Source organism: Salmo salar, chromosome ssa15 (genome assembly GCF_905237065.1).
Source record: "Salmo salar chromosome ssa15, Ssal_v3.1, whole genome shotgun sequence".
NCBI lineage: Eukaryota > Metazoa > Chordata > Actinopteri > Salmoniformes > Salmonidae > Salmo > Salmo salar.
This window is the reverse complement of record NC_059456.1, coordinates 3734390-3759320: the sequence shown is the minus strand read 5'-3', so window position 1 is coordinate 3759320 and position 24931 is coordinate 3734390. Positions and strand designations below refer to the sequence as shown.

Here is a 24931-nt window from a genome sequence, read left to right as displayed (position 1 = left end):
TATCACTAGTGAAGTGAAACATTGTATAAAATCATCATTTGGTCTGGCCTGCTAGTGAACATGCAACATTGTATTAACTATTCCGGGCCCTCCGAGTTTCCTGCGCCAGTGAGCTCGGGACAGAAAGCTGTTGTTTTTATTACTTTTCACTGGATATACGGGATCATCAGATCATGATATTTAGCTTTTCAAACGGTTTGGTGATTATCGAGGCCGGGAGTGTTGGAAACATTTTCAGATACTGAGGAACTATCATTTGCAACGGATGTTAAAAAACAGACCTCGTTGACTTGTGTGAGGCAAAGAAAAAATGTGTGGTGGACGTGGTCAGCCAATCAGAAATCAGACATTACCAAATGGGCGTTTTACTACATACAGTAGATCTATTTGTCTGCTAAATGAGCACTTCATGCGCTGCGATGAATGGTTTTGATGAATCTCTGCTTGGGTGCTGCTGTCCATGGTGCCGACTACCTACAGAGCTCTCCCGGCCGCTGCGCTTTGTAGAACGACATGTGCTGTCCTTGGTGCGTTAAAACATTGTATTGACTCACGGCTGACTGGAAACTTGTTTTCTTTTTTTGGGGGCCAACTTGTGGTCTGGAGTATTTCATCTGTAGTTACACATGCATGTCAGATTTCTCTGTGCGTCTGACCCTTAACACTTAAGATGTGCATACCTTCATGAGTGTAGAGGTGATTGAACCAAAACTCCAAAGATCGCAAGCTGAAACAGGGAAAAACACAAGAGATGAACAAGAAAGGAGTCAGTTATGCTGTATTGCTATGGAAACCAATACTGAGTTAGAGCCTTGCCCGGTCAGTTGTTTAGAAGGCTATTGTTAAGGTTTGTGACAGTGAGCGGGAGATAGAGTACTGTACAGGAGGGAGACACAGAGTACAGGTCTGTTAGTGACGACCACTACAAGTCGGTAACATAGAGGTAGTGTACTCACTTGAGCAGTCCGAAGATGAATGCGTTGAGTCTCATACTGTGGCTGGTGAACTCTGAGTACTGGGACACCTTGGAGAACAGGCTGTGGAGAACACGGGTGGATGGGCCTGAGGGAGGGAGGGAGGTCAGGATTATAACTCCTGCATTGTAAGATGATTTATTCGAATGTTACCTTGACAATTAAATATTAGATTCAGTGGTGTAGTGGAGGGTGTACACAGGTATATGCTACATAACCCACTTATTTTTCAGTGGGCTTTGCGTATACTCACTTGCATCACTAAAAACAAAAAACTATCACAAAAAACTAGCTCCCTGGTATACAGAAAATACCCGAACCCTGAAGCAAGCTTTCAGAAAATTGGAACGGAAATGGAGCTACACCAAATTTTAAGTCTTCCGACTAGCAGTACTGTGCAATATCGAAAAGCCCTCACTGCTTCTCAATACACCTACTTTTCCAACCTGATTGAAGAGAATAAAAACTAAAATGTGGTTTAGATACTGTCTCAAAATGAACTAAAAAGCAGCATTCCCTAAGTGAGGATGGCCTTCACTTCAGCAGCAACTTCTTTGACAAAAAAATCATGATCATTAGAAAACAAAATTACGGACTCCTCTTTGATTATGTGTATTTCTCCAAAACTCAGTTGTCCTATGTCTGTACAAAACTGCCAGCACCTCGGATCAATGGACACTCAAGATTTAAAATCCTGTATCTCTTGACAAGTTCACGAAAACAGTTATAGCCTCTGAACCGTCCAGCTACCTACTGGACCCTATTCCAACTGAACTACTGAAAGAGCTACTTCCTGGGCTTGGCCCTCCTATGTTGAACATAATAATTGGCTCCCTATCCTGCAGATGTGTACCAAACTCACTAAAAGTGGCAGTAATAAAGCCTCTCCTGAAAAAGCCAAACCTTAACCCATTCTCTCCCTCTCAATTTGTTTTGAAAAAGCTGTTGCTCGGTAACTCACTGCCTTCCTGAAAACAAAAAGAATGTTTAGGAAACGCTCCAGTTGTAAAGGGGTGAGTGACTGGTTGCTGGAAAGTCAGGCGCAGGAGAGCAGAGATGGGTGATAACAGGAGAACTTTAATATACACCCTGGCCCAAAGGCACAGGTGAGGCAGCACAAAGCACAACCACGGTAACATGAACCGGATTAAACAAAAACAAACAAACCTAGGTTTGAAACAAACCTAGCGCAAGCCAGCCTGTAGCGTAACACCCTACACAAAGAACAAATCCACACACAGACATGGGGGAAACAGAGGGTAATATACATTTAGTCTGATGAGGGAATGTGAACCAGGTGTGCGGGAAAACAAGACAAAACAAATGGAAAATGAAAGGTGGAGAGGCGATGGCTAGAAGACCGGGGACGTCGACCGCCGAACGCCGCCCGAACAAGGAGAGGGACCGACTTCGGCGGAAGTCGTGACAGTACCCCCCCTCCTTGACGCGCGGCTCCAGCAGCGCGCCAACACCGGCCTCGGGGACGACCCGGAGGGCGAGGTGCAGGGTCCTACACCGGGGTGCTGGGTCCTCCACCGGGACCCAGCATCTCTTCTCCGGACCGTACTCCTCCCAGTCCGAGGTACTGAAGGCCCCTTTCCCGACGCCTCGAATCCAGTATGGTCTGCGCTGGCCTTCTGGCGCAGCACGGTGCGCTGGAGGTGAACATGGGTGGCGTCCCAGGTCTCCTCTGCGCACCTGAACCAGTCGTCCACTGCATGAGCCTCGGTCTGACTCTGATGCCAAGGCGCCAGAACCGGCTGGTACCCCAGTACGCACTGGAAGAGCGGGAGGTTAGTGGAGGAGTGGCGGAGCGAGTTCTAAGCCATCTCGGGCCCAGGGAGCAAACGCCGCCCACTCCCCCGGGGTGTCTTGACAATAAGAAGGCAGAAACCTACCCACATCCTGGTTCACTCTTTCCACCTCCCCATTACTCTCGAGGTGAAAACCCGAGGTAAGGTTGATCGAGACCCCCAGACGTTCCATGAACGCCCTCCAGACCCTCGAAGTGAACTGGGGACCCCGATCAGACACACCCCGTAGTGCCAGAAGACGTGTGTAAACAAGGCCTCCGCAGTCTGTAGGGTCGTAGAGAGACCGGGCAGAGGGAGGAGACGGCAGGACTTGGAAAAACGCTGTGGCTATGAAAGGTAGCGGGTAACTGTACTTCACAGTGATCTGGTTAAGGGCTCGATAGTCAATACACGGGCGCAAACCTCACTCCTTCTTCTTCACAAAAAAGAAACTCGCAGGAGGCGGGTGAAGTGGAGGACCGAATGTACCCCTGACACAGAGATTCGGAGACATATGTCTCCATAGCCGCCATCTCCGCCTGTGACGGGATGCACGTGACTCCTGGGAAGTGCAGTGTCTACCTGAAGGTTTATCGCACAATCCCCCCGACGATGGAGTGGTAATTGAGTCGCCTTCTTCTTAGAGAAGGTGAGAGCCAAATCGGAATATTTGGGGGGAATGCGCACGGTGGAGACCTGGTCTGGACTTTCCACCGTAGTAGCAACAAAGGAAATCCCCAAACACCTCCCCGAACACTGTTGCGACCACCCCGTGAGAGCCCTCCGTTGCCATGAAACAGTGGGGTCATGACAGGCTAACCAGGGAAAGCCTAGCACCACGGGAGACGCAGGAGAGTCAATGAGGAAGAGACTGATTCTCTCCCTGTGAACCCCCTGCGTCACCATGACCAAAGGAGTGGTGGCCTCCCTGATAAAGCCTGACCCTAATGGTCGACTGTCCAATGCGTGAAATGGAAAGGGTCTAACCACTGGAACAATGGGGATCCCTAAACTATGGGCGAATGCTCTGTCGATAAAATTCACAGCCGCGCCTGAATCGACGAGCGCCTTATGCTGGGAATGCGGGGAAACTCAGGAAAGTTGGCTTGCAAAAACAGGTGGGCAACAGAGGGCTCTGGGTGAGAATGGTGCAAGCTCACCTGGGATGACGCCAGTGCGCTCTGCCTGCTGCCTCGATCCCCAGAGGAACCAACCTGACACCTCTGCGGCCACAGATGGTGCACGTGAAGGACCCCCCTCCATCCTCCCTGAGTGCAGCACCCCCCAGCTCCATAGGCACCGGAGCGGTGGTGCTGGGAGATGGAACTGACAGAGCCGCGTCTGAACATCCGCGGGTGACCAGCAGGTTATCCAGCCGGATGGACAGGTCCACCAGCTGGTCAAAGGTGAGGGTGGTGTCCCTGCAGGCCAACTCCCGATGGACATCCTCGCGCAAGCTGCAGCGATAGTGGTTGATTTGGGCCCTGTTGTTCCATCCCGATCCGGCGGCCAGGGTCCGGAAGTCCAGGGTGAACTCCTGGGCGCTCCTCGTCCCCTGCCTCAGGTGGAAGAGACGTTCACCCTCCGCTCTACCCTCGGGCGGGTGGTCGAAAACTGCCCGGAAGTGGCGGGTGAACTCCTCGAAGTGGTCCAGCACCGCATCTCCTTCTACCCACACGGCGTTAGCCCACTCCAGGGCATTCCCTGAGAGGTACGAGACGAGGGCAGACACCCTCTCACGTCCCGAAGGAGCCGAGTGGACGGTCCCCAGATACAGGTCCAGCTGCAGCAGGAACCCCTGGCAGCATGCTGCCGCCCCATCAAACTCCCTGGGAAGGGCGAGACGAATCCCACTGGGACCAGGTGCAGGGGAGGCGAGTAGTGGAGACCCCTATTGTGCTGGTGGGGGCGCTGGAGGGACTCCGTGTCTCTCCCACCGTTCCATAGTCTGGACGACGCGGTCCATGACAGCACCGAGATGGTGAAGCATCGCCGCGTGCTCCCGGACGCGCTCCTCTACCCCCACAACGGCGGCACCCGCTCCTGCTGACTCCATTGGCTGTGGTGAACGCTGCCCGAACAAGGAGAGGGACCGACATTGGCGGAAGTCGTGACACCAGTCTAGACTCCATCATAGTACTGAGACCGCACTTCTTTCCATTCACGAGATCTTTTAATTGCGTCTGTCCTCGTGCTCCAAAACCTTAGTGCTGCTATCAACACCATTGATCACCACATTCTTTTGGAGAGATTGGAAACCTATGCGGACAAATTCTTGCAAATTCTTGGTTTAGATCTTATCTGTAAGAAAGATATTAGTCTCAACTTTCACTGCTATGCAGATGATGCACAGCTGTACATATCGATGAAACATAGTGAAGCCCCAAAATTGCCTACCCTGGAAGCCTGTGTTTCAGACATAAGGAAATATTTTACTTTTACACTTGGATAAAACAGCGATGCTAGTTCTAGGTCCCAAGAAACAAAAAGACCTACTGTCAGATCTGACAATGTATCTTGATGGTTGTATAGTCGTCTCAAACAAAACTGTGACGGACCTTGGCGTTACTCTTAACCCCGATCTCTCTTTCGACAAACGTATACAAAATATTGCAATCTTCATAACATTGCAAAAATCTCAAACTTTTAGTAAAAAATGTCTCTTTTGACAAACATCAAAAATATTGTAAGAGATGCTTTTTTTCCAATTTCGTAACATTGCAAAAATGTGAAACTTTTTGTCCAAAAATTCTGCTGAAAATCTAACCCATGCTGTTGTCACTTCTAGATTAGACTACTGCAATGCTCTACTCTCCGGCAACCGGATAACGCACTGAATAAACTCCAGCTAGGGCTAAATACGACTGCTAGACTGTTGACTAGAACCCCCAAATTAAATCATATTACTCTAGTGCTAGTCTCTCTACACTGGCTTCCTGTTGAGGTTATGTCTGATTTCAAGGTTTTACTGCTAAGCTACAAAGCATTACATGGGCTTGCTCCTACCGATCTCTCTGATTTGGTCCTGCCGTACTTACCTACACGTACGCCACGTTCACAAGGTCTCCTTATTGTCGCTAGAATTTCTAAGCAAACAGCTGGAGATGGGGGTTTCTCCTATAGAGCTACATTTTTATAGAATGTTCTGCCGAGGCATGTGAGAGACACAGACTTGGTCTCAACCTTTAAGTCTTTATTGAAGACTCATCTCTTCAGTAGGTCCTATGATTGAGCGTAGTCTGGCCCAGGGGTGCGAAGGTGAACGGCAAGGTACTGGAGTGACAAACCACCCTTGCTGTCTCTGCTTGGCCGGCTCCACTCTCCACTGGGATTCTCTGCCTCTGACCCTATTAAGGGGGCTGAGTCACTGGCTTGCTCGCACGCTCCCATCCTTCCTGTCCTCGGGCTGGTGCGGTAGGGGAGATCTTCATGGGCTATACTCTGCCTTGTCTTAGGGTAGTAAGTCAGTGTTCTGTTGATATCCCTTTGGTGGTGTGGGGGCTGTGCTTTGGCAAAGTGGGTGGGGTTATATGCTGCCTGGTTGGTCCTGTCCGGGGGTAACTTTGGACGGGGCCACAGTGTCCCTCGACCCCCCAGTCTCAGTCACCAGTATCTATGCTGCAATTGTCTATGTGCCAAGGGACTAGGGACAGTCTGTCATATCTGGTGTAATTCTCCTGTCTTATCTGATGTCCTGTGTGATCTTAGGTACAGTATGTTCCCTCTCACTCCCCTCCTGGATGACCTGAGCCCTAGGACCATGCCTCAGGACTACCTGGCCTGACCACCTTATCGTGCTGCTGATCCCATTTCTGCTGTTCTGCCGGGCGGCTAAGGAACCCTGCCCTGTTCACCGGTCATGCTGCCTTGTCCCGAATGTGCTATTTTGACCATCTCTCTCTCTCTCTCTCTCTCTCTCTCTCTCTCTCTCTCTCTCTCCACCAGGCTCCAGGGCTTATGGCCTAATCATCATCATCATCATCACCATCATCATCATTACCTAGTTGTGTGGAGGCCTCTACCAGGCTCCAGGGCTGGTTGCGTCTCTGTCCTATGATCAGGTCCAGGACATAGGCCTTCAGCCCATCTCCCAGCACCTCCGTTAAAGCGGGACACAGGTACTTCAGGATCAGGTGGCCCACGTTGGGACTTACCCAACTGTTACCCAGCTTCGCCTGGAAGGGGGAGGGGTGGAGAAGAAATTGAAAAAAGGTAGAGGAGGAATGAGGACAAGAGCAGAGAAGAGAGCGGGAGCAAGAGAACAACAGATAGAGAGAGGAGAAAGACAACAAGAGATAGACAGTGACCAAGAGAGAGGAGAAAGGGGGAGTGACCAAGAGAGAGGAGAAAGGGGGAGAAAAAAAAGACATTGACATAACAGTTTATTTATGAAAAGAGATAAACATTGTTATGTTGTAAAAAACAACAACAGTCTACTATAGAAACCAAAAGGATGAAATAGAACAGTACTATCTAGTTATCGCTAGGGGTAAATCACACAGTAAAATACCTTCACATCAGGGTCCCGACTAGTGCCAAAATGAGCTACGATTAAATCTACCGCTGTATTAATGGCTTTGACTAAACCTGAGAGAGAGAGACAGAGAGAGAGGGAGAGAGAGAGAGAGAAGGGAGAGAGAGGAAGGGGGAGGAATGTAAAGAGGTAGTCAATTACAAGAGGCACTTCACATGTCAAACAGCCTCTCAGCAGTAAGTATGGTCTAACACAGTCACCTGCTTTTATCTGACTGTTATCACCCTCTTTCTATTTTCCACAATGATAATCCAATGGCCAACCTCAAGCAGAAAACTTTCATTCGCAAGGCTTGAAAGTAGAGGGACATTTCTTCATTAACTATCTACTTCAGTTTACTACCATGCACACAGCATGCTACTGTATATGTTGTTTATGGCATGTTTAACAGTAGGGCTTTCAGGATGGGTTAGAGTCAACATTCTTTTTTCCATTACAGACACTTTCTGATAGCTCCAGAAGCTTCTGAGTAACTAGCGGGAGTTAAAGTGGGTCTCGATAGAAGGACCCTTCAGTACCGGCATCAAAGGCCTAGAGACACCCACACACTCAGAGAGAGAAAGGGAGAGAGAGAGAGGGAAGAGAGAGAAAGTGAGAAAAAGAGAGAGAGACGGGGAGAGAGAGAAAGTGAGAGAAAGGGATGCGAGAGGGAGAAAGAGAGATGGGAGAGAGAGCACGAGAGAGGGAGAGGGAGAGAGAGAGAGAAAGAGAGAAAGACTCCACTCCGCATACAGCAGTAAAGGGAAGGAGGTGCAGTCAAAGGGTTTTAATACTGTACATAATGTAGCCTTTATTACCTTCTCTCTCCATTCGATGTGATATGACTGAAGGCTACGCTTCATCGTTTATGCATGGCTTTCTCCCGATCAAACAATGAATGTAATGGAGAAAAAAGTTATTTGAATACATACATACACTGTATTTACAAAAGTATGTGGACACCCCTTCAAATGTGGATTCGGCTATTTCAGCCACACCCGTTGCTGATAGGTGTATAAAATCGAGCACACCGCCATGCAATCTCCATAGACAAACATTGGCAGCAGAATGGCTTTACTGAAGAACTCAGTGACTTTCAATGTGGCACCGTCATATGATGCCACGTTTCCAACAAGTCAGTTCAAGTCAAATTTCTGCCCTGCTAGAGATGCCAAGGTCAACTGTAAGTGCTGTTATTGTGAAGTGGAAATGTTTAGGAGCAACAACGGCTCAGCCGTGAAGTGGTAGGCTACACAAGCTCACATAATGGGACGGCCGAATGCTGAAGCTCATAGCGTGTAAGAATTGTCAGTCCTCGGTTGCAACACTCACTACCGAGTTCCAAACTGCCTCTGGAAGCAACGTCTGCACAATAACTGTTCGTCGGGAGCGTCATGAAATGGGTTTCCATGGCCGAGCACCCGCACACAAGCTTAACATCACCATGCGCAATGCCAATCGTCGGCTGGAGTGGTGTAAAGCTCGCCGCCATTGGACTCTGGAACAGTGGAAGCACGTTCTCTGGAGTGATGAATCACGCTTCACCATCTGGCAGTCCGACGGAGGAATCTGGTTTTGGTGGATACCAGGAGAACGCTACCTGCCCCAATGCATAGTGCCAACTGTAAAGTTTGGTGGAAGAGGACTAATGGTCTGGGGCTGTTTTTCATGGTTTGGGCTAGGCCCCTTACTTCCAGTGAAGGAATAAAATGACATTCAATGACATTCTAGACCATTCTATGCTTCCAACTTTGTGGCAACAGTGGAAAAAGCAGGGTCCATACAGAAATGGTTTGTCGAGATCGGTGTGGAAGAACTTGACTGGCCTTCACAAAACTCTGACCTCAACCCCTTCGAACAATTGGAACGTTGACTGCGAGCCAGGCGTAATCTCCCAGCATCAGTGCCCGACCTCACTAATGCTCTTGTAGCTGAATGGAAGCAAGTCCCTGCAGCAATGTTCCAACATCTAGTGGAAAGCCTTCCCAGAAGAGTAGAGGCTGCTATAGCAGCAAAGGGGGGACCAACTCCATATTAACGCACACTTTTTTGGAATGAGATGTTCGACAAGCAGGTGTCAACATACTTTTGGTCATGTAGTGTACATACATACGTACATACACACACACATACATACATAGATACATACATACATACATAAACACACACACACAAACTACACCCCTCCTAGTGGCTGTCTCACCTCTCTTCTGCTGCAGGTCCACAGCGATGTGGGACTGTGAGGAAGAGGAGGAGGATGAGGAAGAGGAGGCATCCGGAGAGAGACAGAACTCTTCTGGAGGACGCTCGGTCATGGAGAAGTAGTCTGGCAAGAAGTCACTGTAGTACTGCTGCAGCTGCTTCACAGACTGGCCTGAAAACACACACGTAGGATAAGTACACACACACGTAGGATAAGTACACACACACGTAGGATAAGTACACACAGACGTAGGATAAGTACATACAGACGTGGGATGAGAAAACACACACGCTCGACATACACTCATCACACACACTGGCAGCTATGTCTTTGGACACTATACATGAATAAACACACACACACACGCACACACACATAGGCACGTGCACAGATAGGGTCTACCTGTGCCCAGCACCTGCCAATTTGCCCTCCCACTCGACAAATGCCCTTTTGGGTGGTAGTATAATTATTATAATTTTTTTATACAGTTTTTGTTGTTTTTCTTCTGAACCCACTGACCCCAAGTTGTTGTTTGACGTCATCAAGTTCGCCAGCCCTACCCCTACCCTGTCCGTTGACCTGTACGGAGCTCGCATGTGCCCGGTTATGCCTTTTTCCCAGTCTGCCCTGTGTCATGACTCTCCTGTGAAGATGTGAAGGATCAGGTTACAGTGGGTCCGCTCTACAGTGACCCCTCTCTCCCGCAGAGGGGGAGAGGTGGAGGGGGCAGCTTTATGGCGGTCGTAAAATACTCTGCCTCTGGGCACTGTAGTATTGGGATTGGAATGTGTGACTGTGGGACACAGAGCGAGACTTGCCAAAACTCCTACATACCCAAAATTGGAGGATTGTTTTGAGAATGTGGAACCGGTCCGTGGACACTTAAGGAACCGTCATGTCGAGTTTGTTTAATTTGGTGACCTCATGAAGGACAAGAGACACACATTACTGTTTATTTGTTTGTATACACTACTCAGTTATGGAGTTTGCATCTGAATGTTGTTTAAAATAAATGATTAAGCATAAGAATACTTTTGGAAAGATAATGTGATCTTAGTCCGCTAAATTATAATTATTTTTCATAGTAACTTATGATCAGTCAGTGGCCACGCCCCCATGAGCACAGACACTATACCCAAACTTCATGGAACGACTCCTTTCCACAGAGTTAATAATAGGACTCCTGACAAAAATGTACATTTAGTCAAGAGAACGCAGAGACGGGGTCCCCACATTGAAATGGCTACCACTCTACAGACCAAGCAGACCAAGGCGTGAGCCAGATGTTGCAAAATGTTTTAGACGATAGAGATCAATAGATTGCTACAGAAGGAGCAAATCCTAGACGCCGCTTTACCAGTCTGCAGCTGAAAATGTGCGTAAGTCTAAGATGAGGATACCAACAACCGTGCAAGCATCTACTCTAACAGATCAACTCTAAGAACAATGGTACTCTGAAAGATCCATTTGTTATCAAACGACTGAATGATACGGCTGACGTATCCATTATAACAAGCTACAACTACGAAAGACTTTGAACTCTGGTGGACAAACCAGAGAATTTCTGTCGACTGACTATGCAGCAGACGGACCAGCGATCACAGAGAGGGACAACAAAGGCATACACTTGTAAATATGCAAATTGCTATTTATTTTCAAATGAGCAGCTGTGCATGTTCAAAGTATTAAAATGTCCATGAGTGTAGTCAACTGTATGTATGTGGGTCCACTCTGAGTTTCCCGCCCCCACCCCTTTCCTTTGTCTACAAAGCCGTCATATTGGTTTAGCCCACTTGGGACTTTTCAGTGTATCATGTGAGTAACCAATGTATAACTATTGTCTGTGTGTTTATGTAATTCTTTGATTGATTAGTTAGTTAGTAAATAAATAATTAAGCCAATTTGTATATCGCTGATTCATGATCTATGCTAGGGTTCGTGCAGAAATCCAAGGGTTTGCGACATTCAGGAATGAGACTGATGAGGTAATAATACATTAATAGAAGACTGTAATCGATAAGATAATAAAATATCTGAAGAGTTATATTCGGGAAATTGTAACTATATAAACAACATTTTCCCGTGGTGCCCCGACTTCCTAGTTAATTACTATCCCGTGATTCATTTAATCACGGAATTTTCTAATTCTAGTCTAACCAATAACCAAATGGAGATTCATTGAAAATAAAAATCTCATTGATTTATCAAGACCAGTCCCCATGCTTGTCTCAGAGCAGTGTGAAATGGTGCTAAAATAGTTGTAGGCTATTGCTTCTAACTTCAATATGCTCTTTAAATAAATAAGACTTACATTACTTTTACCAGCACAATACTCAACACTAGTGAGACTCATGTCGCTTACGGTAGGCCTACAGTATATCAAAACATATGACGTGACTCTCCGCCAATAATTACATATAGAGGATTGGAGGATATTTCTGTAATTCAGTTATATTTATTCCCATAGTAATTCATTATGGAGCCATAACTAAATAAACATTGGCATTTTGAAAGTGCATTTTTATCATAATTTTAATAATGAAAGCATAAAGATACCATTATTAGTTACATTGTTTTAGTTTGAACGTGCAAACTGGCACTAAGAACAGAACAGCGGGAACGTTTCCCTAGTCAGTGCCATTATTAGTGCAATGCCCCTTAAAGTGTTGCCAGTGTGGCGGGGTGGGGGTCCACCCGCTCCCCTTCCCCTCCTCCCTTCCCCATGGGCTAGTTCGGTCTTCTGTGCGTGGCTCTGAGGCCCATCCCGTGACCCCTGCCCTCGTGCCTCCTCATGTGGAGGATTGTGGATACAGCTGGAGAACTGCAAGGCAAATCCCACTGTGAGCCACTCAGGAGCCATGACCAATATGACCAATATATATAGTCCTGCTAATAACAGGGTTAATAATATATATGTGAGAATATCCAAGGGGCTTTTCTATCATTCTAAATTAATAATAATAATAATCGCTTTGTTTAAAAAATAAAAATATTTTGGAGATGATTTGGTTTTCAAATAACGTAAAATGAGTGAGAAAAAGGCCATTCTTGAACATGGGGTGAGACATTGTTACTAATTTGTAAATAAAGATTATTTTGTTATTTAGAATTTTTTATTTCTGTTTTTAGAGGGAGAAAAACCAAAAGCCTACAGTCATCTCATGGGTCTCCCAGTCGAGGCCGGCACAGGTATTGAACCAGCATCTGTATCAACACAGCCTGCACTGTTACGCAGTGTCTTAGACCGTTGCGCCACTCAGGCACTGTACAACTTAACCAGTCGGGAATGGCCTACAGCACTACAGTAAGACCAAAATAATCCTAACAAGATAAAATAATAAAAACCTTAGTGTAACAACTGTTTTAGTAAGTAATACCGAAGTCGTGCAAAATTATCCGTTTCTATTTAGGTTTATGTCGCCCATTCACTGTCAGTTAGAGACACAGTAGGACCCAAAAGCATAATCAGTGCTCTAACTCCCCCTTGAGCTGGTCTGGAGCAATGAAGTGGTGACGCAGGGTACTGTACTAAACCACAAATTAAGTACTGCGGCGTAAGCTCGCAACTTTTAAAGGAGGAACCAATGTACAAACCAGCCTTTAGTCTTAAAATCTTTGGTTGTTTTGTACATAGCCTCACATGTGAATCCTTAAAGAGATGGGTAGAGCTAAAGCTTAAGAGGGTGTGAATGATGCTGAATGGGTGTGGACAAAGAAGAGCTCTCCAGTAGGTGTACCGAAACATTCAAGGGCCATTTTCTCAAAAGTGGAGTTACAAGTTTATCAACTTTCAAAGAAGAATTACTTTCACATTGTTCCTGAGCTGTAGCGTATGATATACAATTTTCTAGCTCTGGGTCTCTACTTTTATCCAATGTAAAAAACACCATTTCAAATGTTGCTACATAAGTCCGAATCGAGCCGGTCGGTAACATATACTAAAATATACATACAAGCCACTAGCCAGCCAGCCATATACCATTAGTTAAACGATTATGAATATTAGGTTATAGTATGAAGTTGTTATTTAAGAGCATTGAAGATGAGCCACAATCAGTAAAGAAATATAGTAGCTAGCTAACTAGCATATTTACATCAATCATTAACGATCAGCTGACAGCCCACCCTCTGTTCCAGATGTCAATCACGTCTTTAGGAGACACCGTAACTAGCTGTGAGTGTGGTGTTGCAGAAATAATATTTAAAAAAATGTAAAATGTCTGTGCACGCCCCAGCACACACAGCACACAGACAGACAGACAGACAGACAGACAGACAGACAGACAGACAGACAGACAGACAGACAGACAGACAGACAGACAGACAGACAGACAGACAGACAGACAGACAGACAAACAGACAGAGCGTCTGATCAACAGGGTTAGTAGTATATGAACACCGTTGAGTCGTCCCAGGGGGGCGTGGCCACTAGAGGCCGGAGGGAAGTCAAACACGTTCCTTCGTGTGACTCGCTGACCCCCGGCCCCGCCCCTACGACCGTTCCCGTCCAGACTGCCTGATAGAGGCGGTACACCTGACCCTGCAGAGCCCCCCAAGGAACACCTCTCCACCCCTAATGGGTTCTTTCGACGATACTCCCTCCATTTCAGAGTCTGTGGAGAGAGGTGGTGCCCTGTAAAGAAGGATGGACGGAGGAGGGGATACGGGGATGGAGAACACGGAGAAAAAATAAGAGAGGTGGGGGAAGAGGGGTTTGGAGTGATGCACGGAGAGATGAGAAGAGAGTCGGGTGGGAAAAGAGAAGGAGAAAATAGAGGTAATGGTAGAAAGACGGAGATGAGAGAGGAAGGTAGGTTTTCATGTGGAGGATTGGGGAAAGCAAGATTAAACGAGAAGTGAGAGGTAGATGAAGTGTACATGTGAGAAGGCAGAGGAAGAGGAGCGTTGAAATAGAGAGAGAGAGAGAGAGAGAGAGAGAGAGAGAGAGAGATGGGGTGAGTGTACATGGTAAGGAAGATAAAAAAAAGAAAGGATGGGGAAAGTGAAAAAGAAAGAAGAGAGAGAGAGTCACTAAACGTGTACGGTATATCTGTTGAATCACCATGAGAAGTGAGTAGTAAATAAACAGAATCAGTAGAAACCAGTAGAATCCATTAAAAGAAGACATGAGGGGGGGACAGGACTGGCCAACCCACCGTCCAACAACCGCACTGACACAACCACATACAGTACAAACCCCTGACTGGACCACACTGAGACAGAGACACCTACCATGTTGTGTCCTGGGCCCTGGTCCTCTGCTCCCCTCTAGGGAGTCTGATGTCTCCTCGTATCCCAGCGAAGTCTCACTGTCCTGGGGAACGGCTGGTAAAGTGGGCAGGGTCCCACGGTGGTGGTGGTGACCCTGCACCTGGCCCTGCACCGGAGGCAACATGGGGGGCACCGCACCCCGCTTCACCCCCAATGTTGGGGGCGGAGGTGTGGGTGGCAGAGCGGAAGCTGCCGGTGGTGCTGCTGGTGAAGGGGTATGGTGAAGGGGCAGGAGCCCGGTGGAGAGGGGGCAGGAGAGGCTACGAGGTGGCTGGGGGCTGGGGGTACAGGTAGAACAGGTCCCTGTGCTGGATGTCGCTCCATGGAGGCGGACCGGGGAATAGCTACCCAGTGGCGAGGGTCGGACCGAGCCAGGACCAAGGTGAGCCACTGCTGTCTCCATCCCATCACCACCACTACCCTGGCACCAACGCATCGAGTCTTCCCCTGGGTCGTTGGCGCCTTCACCACCCTCCGGACCTCCAGAAGGCCCTCCACCCCGGGCCTGCATCCCAGAGACGTAGCCTGTCAGCAGGGGAAGCAGGGGCTGGGGCGGCTTGGAGAACTGGTGGTGGAAGGTGAAGGGTTGAATGGGGAGGGTGGTGGGACGCTGGTCTTTAGTGTAACGCACCACTGCTGAGCTGGATGAAGAGCTGGAGAGACCACCTGGATGCAGAGAGAGCGAGAGCGAGACAGAGAGAGGAAAGACAAGGCCAGGAAAGGTTAGCATTTTCAGTTCACCATTTTAGCTCAGTCGCCATCCTCAAACCATATGCCCTGATAATAACTTTAGCACAGTAACCACATCAGCCATTACACAGTCTGATAATAACTGTAACACAGTAACCGCATCAGCCATTACACAGTCGGATAATTACTGTAACACAGTAACCACATCAGCCATTATACAGTCTGTATTACAAAGCTAGCATTTAAGTAAATATTAAATGTAATATTTTGTAAACATGTAGGGAAAATAAAGGATAAGTTGAATTGATTCACAGAGACAAACACAAATTGCCCAGTCATGATCCAGGAAGCTGCTACAGTCAACAGACAGAGAGTTGTTAGTACAAACAGCCCAGACTGCCCTTCAAGAGACACATAATACTATGACACACACACACACAAACACACACACACGGCCGGGGAGAGAAGACCTGAATAATACTGCGTCACTCTGTCCTATAGCAGAAGCACCAGAGATTGAAGAAACAGCCATTTTTCTTCTTTCTGTCTCTCTGTGTGTATTAGTGGTGCGTATCAGTGGTGTGAGCATGAATTTCAGCATGTGTGTTTGGTTCCACGATCCGGTCGCTGTGTGATCCACAGGGGTGTGTGTGAGGTCGAGCAGCGACATTGCGCAAGCTGTTTGTCTCTTTTGCTCCGCCATGGAATGTCAGTCAGCCTGGGTGCAGTAACATATCTATGTCACAAGGCGCAGTGTTGAGCAATGGGTGTAGTAACATGTTTTAACCAAAGGGGCAGTGTTGAGCTATGGGATGTTGTAAGATGTTTTAAACAAAGAGGCAGTGTAGAACTATGGGTGTAGTAACATCCCTCAGCCACAGAGTTGAGCAATGGTTGCAGTGACAGATGCCAAAACAACACAGCCAGGACTGTGCTCTGAGGAAAGAAACAATGCCTCTACCTCTCATCTATATCTCTAGCCATCTCCCTCTGTCATCTATATCTATAGCCATCTCTCTCTCAGCTATATCTCTAGCCATCCATCTCTCTCATCTATATCTCGAGCCATATCAGTCTCATTTATATCTCTTGCCATCTCCCTCTCTCATCTATATCTCATCTATATATCTAGCCATCTCTCTCTCTCAGCTATATCTCTAGCCATCTTGGTCTCATTTATATCTCTTGCCATCTCCCTCTCTCATCTATATCTCATCTATATTTTTCTAGCCATCTCTCTCTCTCGCATCTATATCTCTAGCCATCTCTCTCTCTCATCTATATCTCTAGCCATCTCTCGCTCATCTATATTTCTTGCCACCTTCCTCTCTCAGCTATATCTCTAGCAATCTCCCTCTCCCAGCTTATCTCAAGCCATCTCCCTTTCTCAGGTTTAAATCTAGCCATCTCCCTTGCTCATCTATATATCTAGCCATCGCAATCTCCCAATGTCATCTCTAGTCATGTCCCTCTCTCTTCTATATCGCTAGCCATCTCTCTCTCATCTATATCTCGAGCCATGTCTCTCTCAGCTATATCTCTAGCCATCTCCCTCTCTCATCTCTAGCCGTCTCCATCTCATCTCTAGCCATCTCCCTCACTCATCTATATCTCTAGCCATCTCCATCTCTCATCAACATCTCTAGCCATCGCCCTCTCTCATCTCTAGCCATATACCTCTCTCATCTCTAGCCATCTCCCGCTATCATCTCTAGCCATCTCCCTCTCTCAGCTATATCTCTATCCATCACTCTCTCATCTATATCTCTAGCCATCTCCCTCTCTCATCTATATCTCTATCCATCACTCTCTCATCTATATCTCTAGCCATCTCCCTCTCTCATCTATATCTCTAGCAATCTACCTCTCTCACCTATATCTCTAGCAATCTACCTCTCTCACCTATATCTCTAGCTATCTCCCTATCTCATCTCTTGGCATGTTCTTCTCTCATCTATATATCTAGCTGTCACGCCCTGACCATAGAGAGTCTTTTTATTCTCTATTTTGGTTAGGTCGGGGTGTGACTAGGGGGGGTGTTCTAGTCTAGGTTATTTATTTCTATGTTGGCCTGGTATGGTTCCCAATCAGATGCAGCTGTTTATCGTTGTCTCTGATTGGGGATCATATTTAGGCAGCCATTTCCCCACTGTGTTTTGTGGGATCTTGTTTATGTGTAGTTGCCTGTGAGCACTTCATGACTTCACGTTTCATTTGCCGTTTATTGTTTTGTGCGTTTCACTAATAAAGATGTGGAACCCAGATCACGCTGCACGTTGGTCCGAGTATGCTTCCAGTTTGTATGACAAGCGTGACAGAAGATCCCACCACAACAGGACCAAGCAGCGTGTCCAGGAGGAGAAGGTATCCTGGACTTGGGAGGAGATCTTGGAGGGGAAGGGATCCTGGACTTGGGAGGAAATCCTGGCAGGACAGGATCGCCTTCCTTAGCGGCAGACGCAAGGAGAGAAGGGAGGACAGCGACGACGCCGGGGTTCGCGGCCACAAGAAAAGCCCAAAGGACAGCCCAATTTCCCCACTGTGTTTTGTGGGATCTTGTTTATGTGTAGTTGCCATTTCCCCACTGTGTTTTGTGGGATCTTGTTTATGTGTAGTTGCTTGTGAGCACTCCATGACTTCACGTTTCATTTGGCGTTTATTGTTTTGTGCGTTTCACTAATAAAGATCTCAATCTCCCAATCTCATCTGTAGTCATGTCCCTCTCTCATCTATATCTCTAGACATCTCTCTCTCTCATCTATATCTCTAGCCATCTCCCTCTCTCAGCTATATCGCTAGCCATCTCCCACTCTCATCTATATCTCTAGCCATCTCTCTCTCAGCTATATATTTAGCCATCTCCCTCTATCATCTATATCTCTAGCCATCTCTCTCTCTCATCTATATCTCGAGCCATCTCCCTCTCTCATCTATATCTCTAGCCATCTCCCACTCTCATCTATATCTCTAGCCATCTCTCTCTCTCAGCTATATATCTAGCCATCTCCCTCTATCATCTATATCTCTAGCCATCCCCCTCTCATCTCTAGCCATGTCCCTCTCTTATCTCTAGCCATGTCCCTCTCTCTTCTATATCTCTAGCCATCTCCCTCTCTCACCCATATCTCTAGCCATCTCTCTCTTGTCCTCCCTCCACCTTTTTCTCTCTCTCTTTCTCTCTATTGCTGTCATCTATATCTCTCATTTACTCTCTCTCTTTCTCTCTCTCTGTCATCTGTCTTTCTCTCTCTTGTCCTCCCTCCACATTTTTCTCTCTCTCTTTCTCTCTCTTTCTCTCTCCCACTCTCTCTCTCTCGCTGTCTCTCTGTCATCTCTCTCTCTCTCGCTCTCTGCCTCTCTCTCTCTCTCGCTCTTTCCCTCTGTCATCTCTCTCTCTTTCTCTCTTGCTCTCTCTCTATCATCTCTCTCTCTCTCTCTGCCTATATCTCTCTCTCTCTCTCTCGCTCTCTCCCTCTGTCATTTCTCTTTCTCACTGCCTCTCTCTCTTGCTTTCTGTCATGTCTCTCTCTCTTTCTCACTCCCTCTCTCATCTCTATCTCTAGCCAGCTCCCTATCTATCTCGTCCTCCTTCCACTTTTTTCTCTCTCTCTTTCTCTCTCCCTCTCTCTGACATCTCTCTCTCTTTCGCTCTCGCTCTGTCATGTCTCTCTCTCTTTCTCACTCCTTCTCTCTGTCATCTCTCTCTTTTTCACTCCCTCTCTCACTGTCATCTCTCTCTTTCTCGCTGCCTCTCTCTCACTCTCTCACTCTCTCTGTCATCTCTCTTTCTCTCTCTCTCCCCTCACCCCTTCCTCTCTTTATTCATGGATGAATAATTTATCCAGCTAAGCGTTCTTTGCCAGCTCACCTCTCCTGTAGGCATCATTAAAGGGAAGGGAAAGGGGATACCTAGTCATTTGCACAACTGAATGCGTTCTTCTGCATTTAACCCAACCTCTCTGAATCAGAGAGGGGCTGCCTTAATGGATGTCCACAGCATCATAGCAAACACAACTTCTAAAGACTACACAACACATTGCAGTAGACCAATGCAGTTGAATGTAGTATGTATGATATTAAATAACTAGTGATGGGCATTTGAAATGATTTCACAATTTAATAATATAATTATATTTTTCTGATATCCGTGTAGTTGAAATACATGTGTTTCAAAGATACATATATTTTTATATGTATTCTCGAATAATTGCCACTTTATTCTAAAAATATTGCTACTTTCTTGAAGTACTATCATGCAAAACATAATAATCACCACCCATCGTTGACTGAACACATGGAGCAGCTGACTGAACACATGGAGCAGCTGACTGAACACATGGAGCAGCTGACTGTACACATGGAGCAGCTGACTGAACACATGGAGCAGCTGACTGAACACATGGAGCAGCTGACTGTACACATGGAGCAGCTGACTGAACACATGGAGCAGCTGACTGTACACATGGAGCAGCTGACTGAACACATGGAGCAGCTGACTGTACACATGGAGCAGCTGACTGTACACATGGAGCAGCTGACTGAACACATGGAGCAGCTGACTGAACACATGGAGCAGCTGACTGAACACATGGAGCAGCTGACTGAACACATGGAGCAGCTGACTGAACACATGGAGCAGCTGACATTGTATGAATTGTACATTGTATGTATATTGTATGAAGAAAAAAAATCATGACAGCATTGATGGAAACAAGAAGTTTCGGTACAATTTTATAAATGCTGACAGATTATTTAAATTGGTTTGTTCAACATGGTAGGATGTATTGTAACGACGGTCGTCAGGAATGGACCAAGGCGCAGCGGGTTGAGTGCTCATAATTAACTTTTTAATGAAAACACTTATACAAACAAAACAAAACGATGGACGACGAATACAGACTTGAAGGCGAACAACAGCAATTCAAGTGACAACCTCCCACAAATTACAAACACAAACACACCCTAATATATAGGACTCTCAATCAAAGGCAACTAGACAACACCTGTCTTCAATTGAGAGTCCACATCCCAATTAACTAAACATAGAAAACAGACTAACTAGAAAGAACATAGACTAACAGAGCAGTGACCAAAAAACCCCGGAATACATAAATCCACTACCCTCTACATAATACACACACCCCGAACCACATAAACCAAATACCCTCTGCCACGTCCTGACCAGCCTACACTAACAAAATAACCCTCATACTGGTCAAAACGTGACATTACCCCCCCCCCAAAGGTGCAGACCCCGGATGCACCTCACACACAAAAAAAATAAAAATAAATAACCCCCAAAACACTAATAAATCCCCAAAAGTACATGGGAGGGAAGGGAGGGTGGCCACCGTCACCGACAGTGCTCCTGCAACACCCCCCCAACCCCAATACTCCCCCCTCAGGAGGTGGCTCAGGAGCCGGACGCAGACCCCACTCCACCCCTGGCTCACTCCCCTCATGAACTGTCTCTACAGTGATGTCCCTCTCTGTCGACCCCGGACTGTAGGGTGACTCTAGGAGCTCTGGACTGTAGGGTGACTCTAGGAGCTCTGGACTGTAGGACAACTCTAGGAGCTCTGGACTGTAGGAAGACTCTAGGAGCTCTGGACTGTAGACAGACTCACTTGGTTCTGGACTGTAGCCAGACTCACTCGGCTCTGAACAGTGGGCCGTCTCACCTGGTTCCGAACAGTGGGCCGTCTCTCTCCGGGGCACTGTCGCCGGAAGCTCTGGACAAGGCACTGTTGCCGGAAGTTCTGGACGAGGCACTGTTGCCGGAAGTTCTGGACGAGGCACTGTTGCCGGAAGTTCTGGATGAGGCACTGTTGCCGGAAGTTCTGGACGAGGCACTGTTGCCGGAAGTTCTGGACGAGGCACTGTTGCCGGAAGTTCTGGACTGTAGCCAGACTCACTTGGTTCTGGACTGTAGCCAGACTCACTCGGCTCTGAACAGTGGGCCGTCTCTCTCCGGGGCACTGTCGCCGGAAGCTCTGGACGAGGCACTGTTGCCGGAAGTTCTGGACGAGGCACTGTTGCCGGAAGGCCTGGTGCGTGGGGCTGGCTTAGGACGTGCCAGACTAAGGACACGCACCACATGGCTAGTATGAGGAACATGGACAGGACGCGCAGGACTGGGCTGACGCACTGAAGCCTGGTGCGTGGTGCTGGTAATGGAGGTACCATACTGGAGACACACACCTTAGGGCTAGTGCGTGGAGCGGGAACAGGACGTACTGGACTGGGCTGACGCACTGGAAGCCTGATGCGTGGTGCTGGTACTGGATATGCCAGACTGGAAACACACACCTTAGGGCTAGTGCGTGGAGCGGGAACAGGACGTACTGGACTGGGCTGACGCACTGGAAGCCTGGTGCGTGGTGCTGGTACTGGATATGCCAGCCTGGAAACACACACCGTAGGGCTAGTGCGTGGAGCGGGAACAGGACGTACTGGACTGGGCTGACGCACTGGAAGCCTAGTGCGTGGTGCTGGTACTGGATATGCCAGCTTTGAAACACACACCTTAGGGCTAGTGCGTGGAGCGGGAACAGGATATATTAGACCGTGGAGGCGCACTGGCGGTCTCGAGCGCAGTACTGGCTCCACCCTTCCTGGCTGGATGCCCGCTTTCCCCTGACAAATGCGGGGCGCAGGTACTGCGCACACCGGCCTGTGAATACTAGGCCTCAATGCCGTGTACCTCACTCCAACGCACGGGACCTGACTAATACTAGGCTTCCCCAATAAGCACGGGGATTTGGCTTGCGGCTCAATCCTGGCCCTGCCAAACTACCCGTGTGCCCCCCCCAAAAAATTATTGGGGCTGCCTCTCCAGTTTAATAGCCAGTCATGTTCCCCTGTAGCGTTCCCGGTCTTCGCTCCATTTTTTCCATGGGCCCTCTCCGGCCATAATCTGTTCCCATGTCCATTTCTCCCGTTGGTCCAACTCAAATTCCCTTTTCTCCTCAACGTCCACCTGTTGCTCCTTCCTTCGCTGCTTGGTCCGGATTTGGTGGGAGGTTCTGTAACGACGGTCGTCAGGAATGGACCAAGGCGCAGCGGGTTGAGTGCTCATAATTAACTTTTTAATGAAAACACTTATACAAACAAAACAAAACGATGGACGACGAATACAGACTTGAAGGCGAACAACAGCAATTCAAGTGACAACCTCCCACAAATTACAAACACAAACACACCCTAATATACAGGACTCTCAATCAAAGCCAACTAGACAACACCTGCCTTCAATTGAGAGTCCACACCCCAATTAACTAAACATAGAAAACAGACTAACTAGAAAGAACATAGACTAACAGAGCAGTGACCAAAAAACCCCGGAATACATAAATCCACTACCCTCTACATAATACACACACCCCGAACCACATAAACCAAATACCCTCTGCCACGTCCTGACCAGCATACACTAACAAAATAACCCTCATACTGGTCAGAACGTGACATGTATTTGTGTTGGTAAAATGTATTATGTGGTGGAAACGCCTTTATGTGCAAATATTGATATAATAACCATCATATCGAAGTAAACTTGGCGTCACGTGATGCTGTGGTGTGTGGTCCTCCCACTACGACTCGGGAAACCATGCAGTTTATTAGGCTACAGATAAAATACATTATGATGAACTTCACAGGGTGGTGGATGAGCTTGATGCTCCTTTACAATATATATCGAGGGTCTTATTCTGGTGACATGATGATCGATGCTTGATTGCCGTTTGACCCCCAAAAATATTCTCGCTCTTATCCATAATAATCTCATCATGTGGACTAGCTACCCGCAGAGCCTACCCACACTGCATCTGCCAGCTGTTGGCAATAACGCAGATGCCAAGACCAGAGTCGGTACATTTGCTATTAATCACAACAGTTTGTGACAAAACTATCGGTAGAGATGACAATGCGATGGAAGCACATTGAACATTAGATTTTTTTTTAATTGATAGATGAAAACTTAAGCGTAAAGGTACATTTTGTGTGAACTCCGTCATCATGCACTGATTTTTATTACGCAACAAGTCTGTTTGGTGGAAACACTACTGGTGTATATTTTGTTTATGCGGATTTTAAAATATTTGCATGAAAATCTGTCTTCATGGAAACCTAGCTAGGGTCACAGATCATTTAATTACATTTTAGTCAAAGCCTTTACATTGTTAAAATGTATATTATTTGTGCTCTTTTTAAATGATTAGCTATCATATATTCCAATAGTCTCTTTCTTTTACAGCATTAGAGAAAATGGTGTAGGCCTATAGTGGAGTGGATACTTGCTGTGTAACAAATGCTATTCTTCTATTGTGTTCTATCTTCCTTTTCCTCTTCCCTATCTCTCCATTCACCTCTCTTCAGTCCTCCCTCCTTTCCCCCTTCTACTGTCGATCCACATCCCTCCTCTCCCCTCCCCTCCCCCCTATCCTTTTTACAATCCCTTCAACCCATACCTGCGCCCAACGACACCAAATCCTATCCCCTGTCCTCAATCTGCTTCTAACCTGTTCCTATGTCACAGTGGTTTGTACATTACAGGCTGTCACTATGTTTTACTGTGAGAAAGCACTTGGACACCAGGGTTGGCCTCTCTAGAGTGACTGGAATGTGTGTTTCTCCCTCTCTCTTCCTCCTCTTTGTATCTCTCGCTCTAAGAACCCTGTGCTGGTTCTAGTAACTATGGTGATTGACGTGTAGCCAGGCTAGCGCAGTGCAGCTCGGCTTAGCTTGGTTTGGCTCAGTAGAATTAAAAAGGGGATCTCTCTCACTGGAACGACGCCACTAGTATACTCCCTCCCACAGTCTGACTGTCCTACTAGAACATTCCATTCAGAGTCCTCTGACACAATGTTCCACAGAGGAATTCATAGGAAATCCAAACACTGTTTGTTTACTGTAGTTCTATGGGCTGAATAGAAAGATCAGGGTGTTTTTATAAGCAGACACACAGTGAGCCTGCTGCCACTGTTCATATATATATATCATCACCTGGTGTCACATACCTATCTATTTCATCCTTCACATGCCTTGGTCATATTTAGCAATTGTTATTTGTTAATTGAAAAGGAGAAAACATACAGAACCAAACTCATTGATACAAAACTTTCCAAACTAGAGATAAAATGCCTCAATAACATAGAACTGTAACACATCCATAACATAGAACTGTAACACATCAATATCATAGAACTGTAACACATCCATAACATAGAACTGTAACACATCAATAACATAGAACTGTAACACATCAATAAAATAGAACTGTAACACATCAATAACATAGAACTGTAACACATCAATAACATAGAACTGTAACACATCAATATCATATAACTGTAACACATCAATAACATAGAACTGTAACACATCAATATCATAGAACTGTAACACATCAATATCATAGAACTGTAACACATCAATAACATAGAACAGTAACACATCAATATCATAGAACTGTAACACATCAATATCA

At 46.8% G+C, this 24931-nt stretch overlaps 1 protein-coding gene across 2 annotated transcripts in view; it reads right to left on the bottom strand.

The window, feature by feature from the left end:
• LOC106570858 (AP-4 complex accessory subunit RUSC2) overlaps window positions 1-24931 on the bottom strand; it is a 55928-nt gene that overhangs the window by 9928 nt on the left and 21069 nt on the right. Inside the window, exons 5-11 of one of the 2 annotated variants that reach the window (XM_014143426.2) lie at window positions 14716-15420; window positions 13883-14116; window positions 9484-9654; window positions 7278-7354; window positions 6768-6942; window positions 957-1062; window positions 681-727 (exon numbers count right to left, since the gene is read on the bottom strand). In XM_014143426.2, the coding sequence (XP_013998901.2) occupies window positions 681-727; window positions 957-1062; window positions 6768-6942; window positions 7278-7354; window positions 9484-9654; window positions 13883-14116; window positions 14716-15420 (1515 nt within the window). The remainder of the gene's footprint in view (window positions 1-680; window positions 728-956; window positions 1063-6767; window positions 6943-7277; window positions 7355-9483; window positions 9655-13882; window positions 14117-14715; window positions 15421-24931) is intronic. The other variant, XM_014143427.2, reaches the window with a different exon arrangement.